This window comes from Oncorhynchus mykiss, chromosome 3 (genome assembly GCF_057628025.1).
Source record: "Oncorhynchus mykiss isolate SJ-2025 chromosome 3, ASM5762802v1, whole genome shotgun sequence".
In the NCBI taxonomy this organism is placed as follows: Eukaryota; Metazoa; Chordata; class Actinopteri; order Salmoniformes; family Salmonidae; genus Oncorhynchus; species Oncorhynchus mykiss.
Window position 1 is genome coordinate 9716720 of NC_143024.1, and position 13281 is coordinate 9730000.

The 13281-nt window shown below is 45.6% G+C and overlaps 1 protein-coding gene across 4 annotated transcripts in view; it reads left to right on the plus strand.

Annotated features, from left to right (window-relative positions):
* The window catches only part of LOC110520696 (mdm2-binding protein), a 50370-nt gene that overhangs the window by 3006 nt on the left and 34083 nt on the right, over positions 1–13281 (plus strand). For all 4 annotated transcript variants that reach the window (XM_090219983.1, XM_090219980.1, XM_090219999.1 and 1 more), the window contains exons 8-12: positions 4343–4465; positions 10878–10972; positions 11921–11987; positions 12623–12740; positions 12999–13169. In XM_090219983.1, coding sequence (XP_090076109.1) covers positions 4343–4465; positions 10878–10972; positions 11921–11987; positions 12623–12740; positions 12999–13169 — 574 coding nt within the window. The remainder of the gene's footprint in view (positions 1–4342; positions 4466–10877; positions 10973–11920; positions 11988–12622; positions 12741–12998; positions 13170–13281) is intronic.

Genomic DNA, 13281 nt, shown 5'->3' on the forward strand with positions numbered 1-13281 from the left:
ATCCTCTCAAGCTCTGTCAGGTTGGATGGGGAGTGTCGCTGCACAGCTATTTTCAGGTCTCTCTAGTGATGTTTGATCGGGTTCAAGTCCGGGCTCTGGCTGGGTCACTCAAGGACATTCAGAGATTTTTCCAGAAGCCACTCCTGCATTGTCTTGGCTGTTTACATAGAGTCGTTGTCCTGTTGGAAGGTGAACATTCGTCCCAGTCTGAGGTGCTGAGCGATCTGGAGCAGATTTTCATCAAGGATCTCTGTGTTCTTTGCTCCGTTCATCTTTCCCTCGATCCTAACTAGTCTCCCAGTCCCTGCCGCTGAAAAACATCCCCACAGCATGATGCTGTCGAGCAGTTGCCATACCAAGCAGTGATGCAAGCAGTCAGGATGCTCTCGATGGTGCAGCTGTAGAACCTTTTGAGGATCTGAGGACCCATGCCTAATCTTTTCAGTCTCCTGAGGGGGCCATAGGCTGTAATGTAACAAAATGTGGAAAAAAGGAAGTGGACTGAATACTTTCTGAATGCACTGTAGATTATGCTGCCCTAGGAGAATGTATAGGGGTCAGGGTGCTCGGTGTGTGCCAAGCCTAGGGCTGTAGTAAATGGATCTTCTGTCTGGAGGCCTTTCTGGGCCTGGAGACAGGGGTTAAGAGTCACTGCAAATCCAGAGCCCCCTGGCTGGCACACTGGACCACTGCCAGGGTTACTCACTTCTTCACCCAGCCCACTGACTGGCACACAGGGGGGGGGCATGAGAACCTGCTGTGCCTGGCCCTGAACCCAAACCCCAGTCTCTTATGACTCAGCCGTTATTGATTGTAGATCCGTCGTCTTGGTACTGCTTGTAATCAATGAGAGTTGATAGACGTGTTGTGAATTTAGCCTTTTTAATGCTCTTTTCATTACAGTGTATTTTTCCCCAAGTAAAGATCACATATTTTACATCTGTACCTTTACAATACAACTTCCTCTCTAGAGTTGCCTTTTCCCCCTTCATTCTCCAGAACACATCAGCTCAGCTGTCACTGTTACAATGTAATTATGGTTCTCCATAGGACGTTGACAGGTCCGTAGCTACGTCTGAGGACACTGAGGTCTGTACCTTGGTCATTTTTTCCTAATTAAAAATAAAAATAAAATATATATATATATATATATACAGTGGGCTCCAAAATGACTGGCACCCTGACTGGCAATGCACAAACAATACTTCAAAAAATATAAACAATCTAATTATGGAGAGAAACTCAAAATACCAACATGTGAAAAATACTGTACTTTATTAATGTTTCAATGGAACCCAACAAAATAATTTATTGATTTAATTAAAAATCAATGTCCTGCAAATCAAGGTTTCACAATTAATGGCACCCTTAAATATTATTGTAATTAACATCTACCAAAATTAAACCAGGAATTAAATTCCACTTATTAAGGTTTATCTAAGTGTTAACGGGCTATATTGAGCCATTACATCACTTCCTGTTTCACTAGGGTATAAAAATGAGATAACAGGCATGCAATGCAACACCATGAAGAAAAGAACTGGCAGTTCAAAATGGACAGATGGTCGTAGATCTTCATAAATCTGCTAATGGCTACAAGAAGATCCACAACCGATTGAATATACCACTGAGCACTGCTGGGGCAATTATTTAAAAAAATTCCAAAGATATGGAACAGTTAAACCTCACAGGTATAGGATGCAAATGCATTTTGCCCCCCAGGATGGGGAGGAGGATGGTGAGAGAAGCAACAAAATCATCAAGAATCGCTGTGAAAGAATTGCAGGCCTTGGTGGCGTCTTGGGGTCACCAGGTTTAAAAAAAGCACCATCAGATGCCACCTCCACATCCACAGGCTCTTTGGAAGGATTGCCAGAAGAAAGCACCATCAGACTCCACCTCCACAACCACAGGCTCTTTAGAAGGGTTGCCAGAAGAAAGCACCATCAGACTCCACCTCCACAACCACAGGCTCTTTAGAAGGATTGCCAGAAGAAAGCACCATCAGACTCCACCTCCACAACCACAGGCTCTTTAGAAGGATTGCCAGAAGAAAGCACCATCAGACTCCACCTCCACAACCACAGGCTCTTTGGAAGGGTTGTCAGAAGAAAGCACCATCAGATGCCACCTCCACAACCACAGGCTCTTTAGAAGGATTGCCAGAAGAAAGCACCATCAGACTCCACCTCCACAACCACAGGCTCTTTAGAAGGATTGCCAGAAGAAAGCACCATCAGACTCCACCTCCACAACCACAGGCTCTTTGGAAGGGTTGTCAGAAGAAAGCACCATCAGATGCCACCTCCACAACCACAGGCTCTTTAGAAGGATTGCCAGAAGAAAGCACCATCAGACTCCACCTCCACAACCACAGGCTCTTTAGAAGGGTTGCCAGAAGAAAGCACCATCAGACTCCACCTCCACAACCACAGGCTCTTTAGAAGGGTTGCCAGAAGAAAGCCCTTTCTGACCCCAAGACACAGACACAAGCGCTTAGAGTTTGCCAAACGTAATTGAAATTATGATTGGAAGAAGGTGCTCTGGTCAGATGAGACCAAACAAACAACAAAATCAATGTTCTGCCATGGCCATCTCAGTTGCTGGACCTAAATCCAATGGAAAACCTGTGGGCTGAGTGGAAGAGGGGCAGTTGATAAGCACAAACCCCAAGAATGTGAAGGATCTTGAAAGGATCTGCATAGAGGAATGGTCCAAAATAACCTTGTCAAACATCACAGGAAAAGACCATGCTGCTGTCCTTGCCAGAGGTGGTGGCACTACGTACTAAGTGAGGAGTGCCAATAATTATGAAACCTTGATTTTGGTGAAATGTATTTTGTATTAAATAATTGTATGATTTTGTTGGGTTCCATTGGAACATTAATACAGTACAGTATTTCTCACATGTTGGTATTTTGAGTTTCTCTCCATAATTATATTGTTTATATTTTCTGAAGTATTGTTTGGGCATTACCAGTAATTTTGGAGCCCACTGTATGTATATATAATTCTATTTTGTTTTAGGAACTCAGTCGGAGTCTCGATATATTGTTGAGAGTTAGATTAGTAGAATACACAAGTTAATGTTAATAAAATAGTTTTTCTGCTAACAGATCCCTCTGTCTGTATTAAATGATAGTTTTTAATCCTGGTGCTGAGTTAATGTCAGGTGATGTGTAGTGGCTAATTGTATAGCTAATAGGTGAGGTGTTTTGTAATGAAATTGATCTTGTTTTTCGGTTTTTAAACAACTGATTGGACCAATATTTTTGATATTCTGTATTTTATTAGGATCCTCATTTAGCTGTTGAGAAAGCAGCATCTCCTCTTCCTGGGATCCAACACAGAACATGAAACATGACATAATACAGAACATTAACAGACAACAGCTCAAGGACAGAACTACTTAATAAAAATATCTGTTCAATTATTTTAATTCCATTTTAATTATTTTTTTATTTTTGGTGAGATCAATGCGCAGTTTCTCTAGAGATACATTTGATCAAGCCCAACTGTGCGATGTAGTAGGGAGTTGTAGTTTCCAACAGGCCAATATTCCACATGATTTAGCACAGAAAACGTGGTAATTAACTACATTGACCATAATCCATTGCTCGCCTACTTGTCCGGTCTGTGTGGCGCAAGACGTGGAGTGGAAGAGAAGATACAGAAGAACGTGCGATTGAGAGGGATAGAGGGCAGTCGCTTCAAAGGAATCTCTATCTGAAAATACATGATCTATGTGATTGATAGTTGGTATTCAGCAGTCATACAAGTATGCCTTATTTCCTTAAAATAACTAATAAAATATGGATTTTGTCAGGCAGCAAAGGCTCTATAGAGATGAGATGGTGACGGAATGAAATTATAGGCATCAAAAAAAGCCAATGTAATATAGACGACTGAAATATAACATTAAAGTCATGTGAATCATTAATGGGCAGTCATGGGAATTTTATGACTTGTTTTATTCTGTGTTCCAGCATTCAACCCACAGATTGCGTAGTGCATGTTTAACAAAATAAACTAAATCGAAAATTGTGATTTTTTTGTTTTATTTTTTGTAATGAAACTGAACCGACCTCAAAAAGCCCTAATCGCTCAACCAATGTGATAAAGGCAGGGGTCATTTTTGCTGCTCTCCAAAATATCATTTTTGTTGTTGTTTTTAAATGGTATAGAAATGCAGTAAATTAGCTTCAACTCTCTTAAAATGTCTTGGGTATGGATTACAGTGAGAACAGGCTGTCTTGGGAAATCTCTTTTCTAAAATGGAAACCCAGTTTGAGTTCGCTAACGATGCTGTCCTATTGATTTCTCTCCTGTGCCTGTCTAACAGTTTGCCTCTGAGGTGAGGTTTGAAGGCTTCTCCCTCCGAGCCCAGGATAGAGAGACATGGTACAGCCTGCTGCCTTCTGATCCAGGATCCCATAACAACTCTGACCACAAGCTACACTCAGAGGTGAGTAGTCCTACCCCCCACCTTATCCGATCCTACCCCACCCTATCCTACCTCACCTTATCCTACCCCACCTTATCCTACCCCACCCTATCCTACCCCACCTTATCCTACCCCAACCGATCCTACCCCACCTTATCCTACCCCAACCTATTCTATCCTAACCCACCCCACTGTATCCTATCCTACCCCACCCGATCCTACCCCACCTTATCCTATCCTATCCGACCCCACCTTATCCTATCCTATCCCACCTTATCCGACCCCACCCTATCCTATCCCACCTTATCCTATCCTACCCCACCTTATCCTATCCTACCTCACCTTATCCTACCCCACCTTATCCTACCCCACCTTATCCTACCCCACCCTATCCTATACTACCTCACCTTATCCTATCCTACCCCACCCTATCCTATCCTACCCCACCTTATCCTATCCTACCCCACCCGATTCTACCCCACCTCATCCTACCCCACCCTAACCTACCCTACCTTATTCTATCCTACCCCACCCTATCCAACCCCACCTTATCCTATCCTAACATATCCTTCCCTCCCAGACCAACTCTGACCACAATCTACAGTCGGAGGTGAGTAGTCCTATCCTATCCTCCCCTGACTAACCAGACAACTAGTGTGCCACTGTAGTCTGGCCACTGTCAGCTACTGACTCACTGTCCTACCCTACCTCCAACCTTCCAGTTCTACTAGCTACTGACTCACTGTCCTACCCTACCTCCAGCCTTCCAGTTCTACTAGCTACTGACTCACTGTCCTACCCTACCCTACCTCCAACCTTCCAGTTCTGTCTGCTACTGACTCACTGTCCTACCCTACCTCCAACCTTCCAGTTCTGTCTGATACTGACTCACTGTCCTACCCTACCTCCAACCTTCCAGTTCTGTCTACTACCAACTCACTGTCCTACCCTACCTCCAACCTTCCAGTTCTGTCTACTACCGACTCACTGTCCTACCGTACCTCCAACCTTCCAGTTCTGTCTACTACCGACTCACTGTCCTACCCTACCTCCAACCTTCCAGTTCTGTCTACTACCGACTCACTGTCCTACCCTACCTCCAACCTTCCAGTTCTGTCTACTACTGACTCACTGTCCTACCCTACCTCCAACCTTCCAGTTCTGTCTGCTACTGACTCACTGTCCTACCCTACCTCCAACGTTCCAGTTCTGTCTGATACTGACTCACTGTCCTACCCTACCTCCAACCTTCCAGTTCTGTCTACTACCGACTCACTGTCCTACCCTACCCTACCTCCAACCTTCCAGTTCTGTCTGATACTGACTCACTGTCCTACCCTACCCTACCTCCAACCGTCCAGTTCTACTAGCTACTGACTCACTGTCCTACCCTACCCTACCTCCAACCTTCCAGTTCTGTCTACTACCGACTCACTGTCCTACCCTACCTCCAACCTTCAAGTTCTGTCTGCTACTGACTCACTGTCCTACCCTACCTCCAACCTTCAAGTTCTGTCTGCTACTGACTCACTGTCCTACCCTACCTCCAACCTTCCAGTTCTACTAGCTACTGACTCACTGTCCTACCCTACCTCCAACCTTCAAGTTCTGTCTGCTACTGACTCACTGTCCTACCCTACCTCCAACCTTCCAGTTCTGTCTACTACCGACTCACTGTCCTACCCTACCTCCAACCTTCCAGTTCTGTCTGCTACTGACTCACTGTCCTACCCTACCTCCAACCTTCCAGTTCTGTCTGATACTGACTCACTGTCCTACCCTACCTCCAACCTTCCAGTTCTACTAGCTACTGACTCACTGTCCTGCCACCAGAGTAAGCATCTTTACTCACGGAGACACTGCCAAATAAGAACACATGTTTTTACACAGCTTTTAATAAAATCAGTTGTTTTAGGGGTTAAAAGCAGACTCACCCTTAAGGTGTTCAAACATCCACGAATCACACTTTTTCAATAAAACACTGCTTAATAAAATACAAATAACTTATTTAGCTTCAGCCATCTAACACGGTTGGTGTTTCTGTCAGAGAGAGAGAGAGAGAGAAACAGAGAGAGAGAGAGGGAGAAACAGAGAGAGAGAGAGAGAGAGGGAGAAACAGAGAGAGGGAGGGAGAAACAGAGAGAGGGAGGGAGAAACAGAGAGAGGGAGGGAGAAACAGAGAGAGAGAGGGAGAAACAGAGAGAGAGAGGGAGAAACAGAGAGAGAGAGTGAGAAACAGAGAGAGAGAGGGAGAAACAGAGAGAGAGAGAGAGGGAGAAACAGAGAGAGAGAGAGAGGGAGAAACAGAGAGAGAGAGAGAGAGAGGGAGAAACAGAGAGAGGGAGGGAGAAACAGAGAGAGGGAGGGAGAAACAGAGAGAGGGAGGGAGAAACAGAGAGAGAGAGGGAGAAACAGAGAGAGAGAGAGAGAGAGAGAAACAGAGAGAGAGAGAGAGAGAGAGGGAGAAACAGAGAGAGGGAGGGAGAAACAGAGAGAGGGAGGGAGAAACAGAGAGCGAGAGGGAGAAACAGAGAGCAAGAGGGAGAAACAGAGAGAGAGACAGAAAGGGGGAGAGAGAGCGAGGGAGGGAGTGAGCTCAGTTAGTGTCCATGTTGCTGTCTCTCCGCTCCAGGCTCTGCTGTCATAAAAACCAGAGTGTTGCTCTAATGAGTTTTCCACTACAGATGAATCATGGCTGTTCTATGTAGCGATGCACACACACACACACACGCTCAGTTATTAAACTCCTGGACTGTTTACTCGTGGTACACACAGCTGATTTACAACACCCATATTGATTAGCTAGTTAAATTCCTTTTCGTTCCGTGCCAGGCAGTATAGTATCTATGATGATGATTATTGTGGTTCTGGGAGAGTGTGATTGTAGTAAAAGTAATTGTGCTCATGTTCTGTGTTTATGGTGTTGTTGAGACCATGACTAACCATCTGTTGTCTCTGTGGAACTGAAGGAGAGAGGTGGGTGTTGTGGTGGAGGATGTTCAAGGTACTGCACTATATAGGGTGTGTGTAGTGTACTATATAGGGGATAGGGTGTCTGTAGTGCACTATATAGGGGATAGGGTGTGTGTGGTGTACTAGATAGGGGATATGGTGTGTGTGGTGTACTAGATAGGGGATATGGTGTGTGTGGTGTACTAGATAAGGGATATGGTGTGTGTGGTGTACTAGATAGGGGATATGGTGTGTGTGGTGTACTAGATAGGGGATATGGTGTGTGTGGTGTACTAGATAGGGGATATGGTGTGTGTGGTGTACTGTGAGAAGGCTCTATAGTAGTCAGTGGGCCTGGCATGATAATGGAGAAGGCTCTGTAGTAGTCAGTGGGCCTGGTATGATAATGGAGAAGGCTCTATAGTAGTCAGTGGGCTTGGCATGGTAATGGAGAAGGCTCTATAGTAGTCAGTGGGCCTGGCATGATAATGGAGAAGGCTCTATAGTAGTCAGTGGGCCTGGCATGATAATGGAGAAGGCTCTATAGTAGTCAGTGGGCCTGGCATGATAATGGAGAAGGCTCTGTAGTAGTCAGTGGGCCTGGTATGATAATGGAGAAGGCTCTATAGTAGTCAGTGGGCTTGGCATGATAATGGAGAAGGCTCTATAGTAGTCAGTGGGCCTGGCATGATAATGGAGAAGGCTCTATAGTAGTCAGTGGGCCTGGTATGATAATGGAGAAGGCTCTATAGTAGTCAGTGGGCTTGGCATGATAATGGAGAAGGCTCTATAGTAGTCAGTGGGCCTGGCATGATAATGGAGAAGGCTCTGTAGTAGTCAGTGGGCCTGGTATGATAATGGAGAAGGCTCTATAGTAGTCAGTGGGCTTGGCATGATAATGGAGAAGGCTCTATAGTAGTCAGTGGGCCTGACATGATAATGGAGAGGGCTCTATAGTCGTCAGTGGGCTTGGCATGATAATGGAGAAGGCTCTATAGTAGTCAGTGGGCCTGACATGATAATGGAGAAGGCTCTGTAGTAGTCAGTGGGCCTGGCATGATAATGGAGAAGGCTCTATAGTAGTCAGTGGGCCTGGTATGATAATGGAGAAGGCTCTATAGTAGTCAGTGGACCTGGCCTGGCTGCTCCCTCTATGAAGAATTCACCTCTCAGAGAACCCAGGACCATATGTCCAATCCCCTCTTGCCTCCCCTCGCTCCTGACAATTCCCACCAGAGAACCTCTGTGTGAACTCAAAGGCAGAGCTGTAACTCCCAGGCCAGTTGTAACTCCCAGGCCAGTTGTAACTCCCAGGCCAGCTGTAACTGCCAGGCCAGGCCAGTTGTAACTCCCAGGCCAGGCCAGTTGTAACTCCCAGGCCAGGCCAGTTGTAACTCCCAGGCCAGTTGTAACTCCCAGGCCAGCTGTAACTCCCAGGCCAGGCCAGCTGTAACTCCCAGGCCAGGCCAGCTGTAACTCCCAGGCCAGGCCAGTTGTAACTCCCAGGCCAGTTGTAACTCCCAGGCCAGCTGTAACTCCCAGGCCAGGCCAGCTGTAACTCCCAGGCCAGCTGTAACTCCCAGGCCAGGCCAGTTGTAACTCCCAGGCCAGGCCAGTTGTAACTCCCAGGCCAGGCCAGTTGTAACTCCCAGGCCAGCTGTAACTCCCAGGCCAGCTGTAACTCCCAGGCCAGGCCAGCTGTAACTCCCAGGCCAGCTGTAACTCCCAGGCCAGGCCAGCTGTAACTCCCAGGCCAGTTGTAACTCCCAGGCCAGCTGTAACTCCCAGGCCAGGCCAGCTGTAACTCCCAGGCCAGCTGTAACTCCCAGGCCAGGCCAGCTGTAACTCCCAGGCCAGGCCAGCTGTAACTCCCAGGCCAGGCCAGCTGTAACTCCCAGGCCAGGCCAGCTGTAACTCCCAGGCCAGGCCAGTTGTAACTCCCAGGCCAGTTGTAACTCCCAGGCCAGTTGTAACTCCCAGGCCAGTTGTAACTCCCAGGCCAGGCCAGTTGTAACTCCCAGGCCAGGCCAGCTGTAACTCCCAGGCCAGGCCAGCTGTAACTCCCAGGCCAGGCCAGCTGTAACTCCCAGGCCAGGCCAGCTGTAACTCCCAGGCCAGGCCAGCTGTAACTCCCAGGCCAGGCCAGCTGTAACTCCCAGGCCAGGCCAGCTGTAACTCCCAGGCCAGGCCAGTTGTAACTCCCAGGCCAGGCCAGCTGTAACTCCCAGGCCAGGCCAGCTGTAACTCCCAGGCCAGGCCAGCTGTAACTCCCAGGCCAGGCCAGCTGTAACTCCCAGGCCAGCTGTAACTCCCAGGCCAGGCCAGCTGTAACTCCATGTCTGTGTTTAGATGTGACTCATCCTAAAGCAGATGCATTACTGCACTTTCAGGAAGCTTAGCTTTAGGCCTACCTGGAGTTGCTATTAATGAAAGTATTTAGGTAGTTTCTAATCTTAGTTTGCAAGGCTGAGGTTGAGGAGAAAAGCAGAAAGCAGCCTTTGCATCGATGAAATTCTATCTCTATACGGTGACCTGTGAAGGAGCTGTCTCTGTCCCTTGTTTGGGAAATGGGATGTGGAGCTAATCCCGGGCCAGAGAGAGGGAGGGAGGGGGCGGGGGGCTGATAGGGTGAAAGCTATGCCAGCTACTTATTAAACTGGCCTAGCTACACACACAGTCTGATAATACCTGATACAGTCGTTGAACCAAGCTGACCTTGCTGTAAAGTTAGAGGTCAATGAAAGTACTGAAACATGCCAACTGAATATCAGCATAACGGCTTCCGCTTGTGTTGTGTGTATAATATCAGCTTTACGGTAATATATAAATCTAAAGCTTGTGTTGTGTGTGTATAATATCAGCTTTACGGTAATATATAAATCTAAAGCTTGTGTTGTGTGTATAATATCAGCTTTACGGTAATATATAAATCTAAAGCTTGTGTTGTGTGTATAATAGCAGCTTTACGGTAATATTTCTAACTAAAGCTTGTGTTGTGTGTGTATAATATCAGCTTTACGGTAATATTTAAATCTAAAGCTTGTGTTGTGTGTATAATATCAGCTTTACGGTAATATTTAAATCTAAAGCTTGTGTTGTGTGTATAATATCAGCTTTACGGTAATATATAAATCTAAAGCTTGTGTTGTGTGTATAATAGCAGCTTTACGGTAATATTTCTAACTAAAGCTTGTGTTGTGTGTATAATATCAGCTTTACGGTAATATTTCTAACTAAAGCTTGTGTTGTGTGTATAATATCAGCTTTACGGTAATATTTAAATCTAAAGCTTGTGTTGTGTGTATAATATCAGCTTTACGGTAATATTTAAATCTAAAGCTTGTGTTGTGTGTATAATATCAGCTTTACGGTAATATTTCAATCTAAAGCTTGCTCTCTCTCTCCTCTCCTCTCCTCTCCTCTCCTCTCCTCTCCTCTCCTCTCCTCTCCTCTCCTCTCCTCTCCTCTCCTCTTTCCCCAGGTGTTCCATTACTTCCGGTCTGTTCTAGACCTGGTTCAGTTGGTGACGGTGTCAGATATTCCCAGCTTCCTCCGCTCCAGCACAGAGTTTCACCTGTATCCTTCACATCAGCTGATGACTGAGGTGTCCACATCTCAGATAAACTGTTCCTCTCAGATCTATAAACTGGAGATATTTAACCACATAGCTGGTTTAGGGGAAGGGACCTTCCAGAATGTTACAGTTGTATGTGACCTGCTAGACAGTCACGCTGGAAGTCAGGCTACAGACATGGTCATTTATTTACTCTCTGAACAGGTTTACCCTTGAAACTGGTTTGGGGATAATGAACTTTGTTCTTGGATAATGATTAGCCAGGTCTCATGTGACTGTATCTCCATGTAGACTGAACAGGATCTTGTTCTACTGTCATTGTGTGAAGTAATAACAGATCAAGCCTTACAGTATAAAAGGCAATATGAAACAGCTGGATACATCTCCCCAGTGTTTCACACTTGTCATGTACAGTATAATTAATCAGTAAGGCCCGAGGGGGTGTGGTATATAGCCAATATATCACGGCTAAAGGCTTTTCTTTGCGTGACGCAACGCAGAGTGCCTGGTTACATCCCTTAGCCGTGGTATATTTATTTTTTTTACCTTTATTTAACCAGGCAAGTCAGTTAAGAACACATTCTTATTCAAAATGACGGCCTGGGAACAGTGGGTTAGCTGCCTTGTTCAGGGGCAGAACGACAGATTTTTTACCTTGTCAGCTCAGGGATTCGATCTAGCAAGCTTTCGGTTACTGGCCCAACGCTCTAACCACTAGGCTACCTGACGTATATTGGCAATATACCACAAACCTTCGAGGTGCTTTATTGCTATTATAAACTGGTTACCAACATGATTAAAGCAGGTAAAATGTTTTGTCATACCTGTGATATACCACGGCTGTCAGCCAATGAGCATTCAGGGCTCGACCCAGCCAGTTTATGAAAGCCAATAAGGAACAGCTAGATACATCTCCCCAGTGTTCTACATCCCTTGACCAATCACGACAGAGAACTATCCTCCAAATCACTGAGAGATAAACGGCTCCTTGATCAGTTCAGATCACTGTCTGGAAAGGTACATCAATCAGTCAGTACTACTCCAGTGTGTGACCCATTATACTGTGACTATCAGGCAGTAGTAGTAGTAGTAGTAGTAGTAGTAGTAGTAGTAGTAACAGTAGCAGCAGTAGTAGTAGTAGTAGTAGTAGTAGTAGTAGTAGTAGTAGTAGTAGCGGTAGTAGTAGTAGTAGTAGTAGCGGTAGTAGTAGTAGTAGTAGTAGCGGTAGTAGTAGTAGTAGTAGTAGTAGTAGTAGTAGTAGTAGTAGTAGTAGTAGTAGTAGTAGTAGTAGTAGTAGCGGTAGTAGTAGTAGTAGCGGTAGTAGTAGTAGTAGTAGTAGCGGTAGTAGTAGTAGTAGTAGTAGTAGTAGTAGTAGTAGTAGTAGTAGTAGTAGTAGTAGCGGTAGTAGTAGTAGTAGCGGTAGTAGTAGTAGTAGTAGTAGTAGTAGTAGCGGTAGTAGTAGTAGTAGTAGTAGCAGTAGTAGTAGTAGTAGTAGTAGTAGTAGTAGTAGCAGCAGTACCATTCAAATCTATTAGGATTCAGAACTTTAAAGCAAATTCTCTCAGAATCATCTTTCTGCACATAGAACCTTCTAGTTCCAAGCTCGAGATATGTCAAATAATGATTTGAGGTGCGTTTGGTTTATACTCCAGGTAGGGGCACTGTTCTCTCTATCCTGTACGGTCAGCTCCTTGGCTCTACCCCCTGCCTCTCAGCTCAGCTCCCAGAAGTGGAAGGACTTCATGTCTAAGAGACCCAAGACCCTGCCTGGTAGGTACTGTATGTGGATCGTCAGCTACAGCCCACGTGTGAGAAAAGGGATTGTCTCTGTGTTGGTCCTGGATCGACCGTCACAAAACTAACTGTTTTGGGACTATAAATATTTAAACAACCAGAATCAAGGCAACAAGGAGAACCAAGGCACTCTTTATACTATATAAACCTCCCTCCTATGGCTTTTTCCCTACATATAATCTGGAAGTGTGTTCTTTATTTTCAACTCATTTTGACCTATTTGGTTTGCCATAGTTCCATATGTGGAGGTGAAGGGTGAGAGCGGACACTACTTCCTGTTGGTCCAGGGGTCAGAGGGCGGAGGCTGCAAGGCCCGCCTGATACACTCAGCCAATCAGATCAATGGAGCCGCTGCCATGGCAACCGTCAATGGGCTTCTGAAAGAGAATTCTGTGTCGTCTTCAGGTAAGAAACTTAAAATAAGAAATGGTGACCAAAAAAAAAGATCTACTCTGATATGAAGTGTTGTTTACATTATGATCGGTGACTTACCTGTCAATATCACGGACAGTATGAA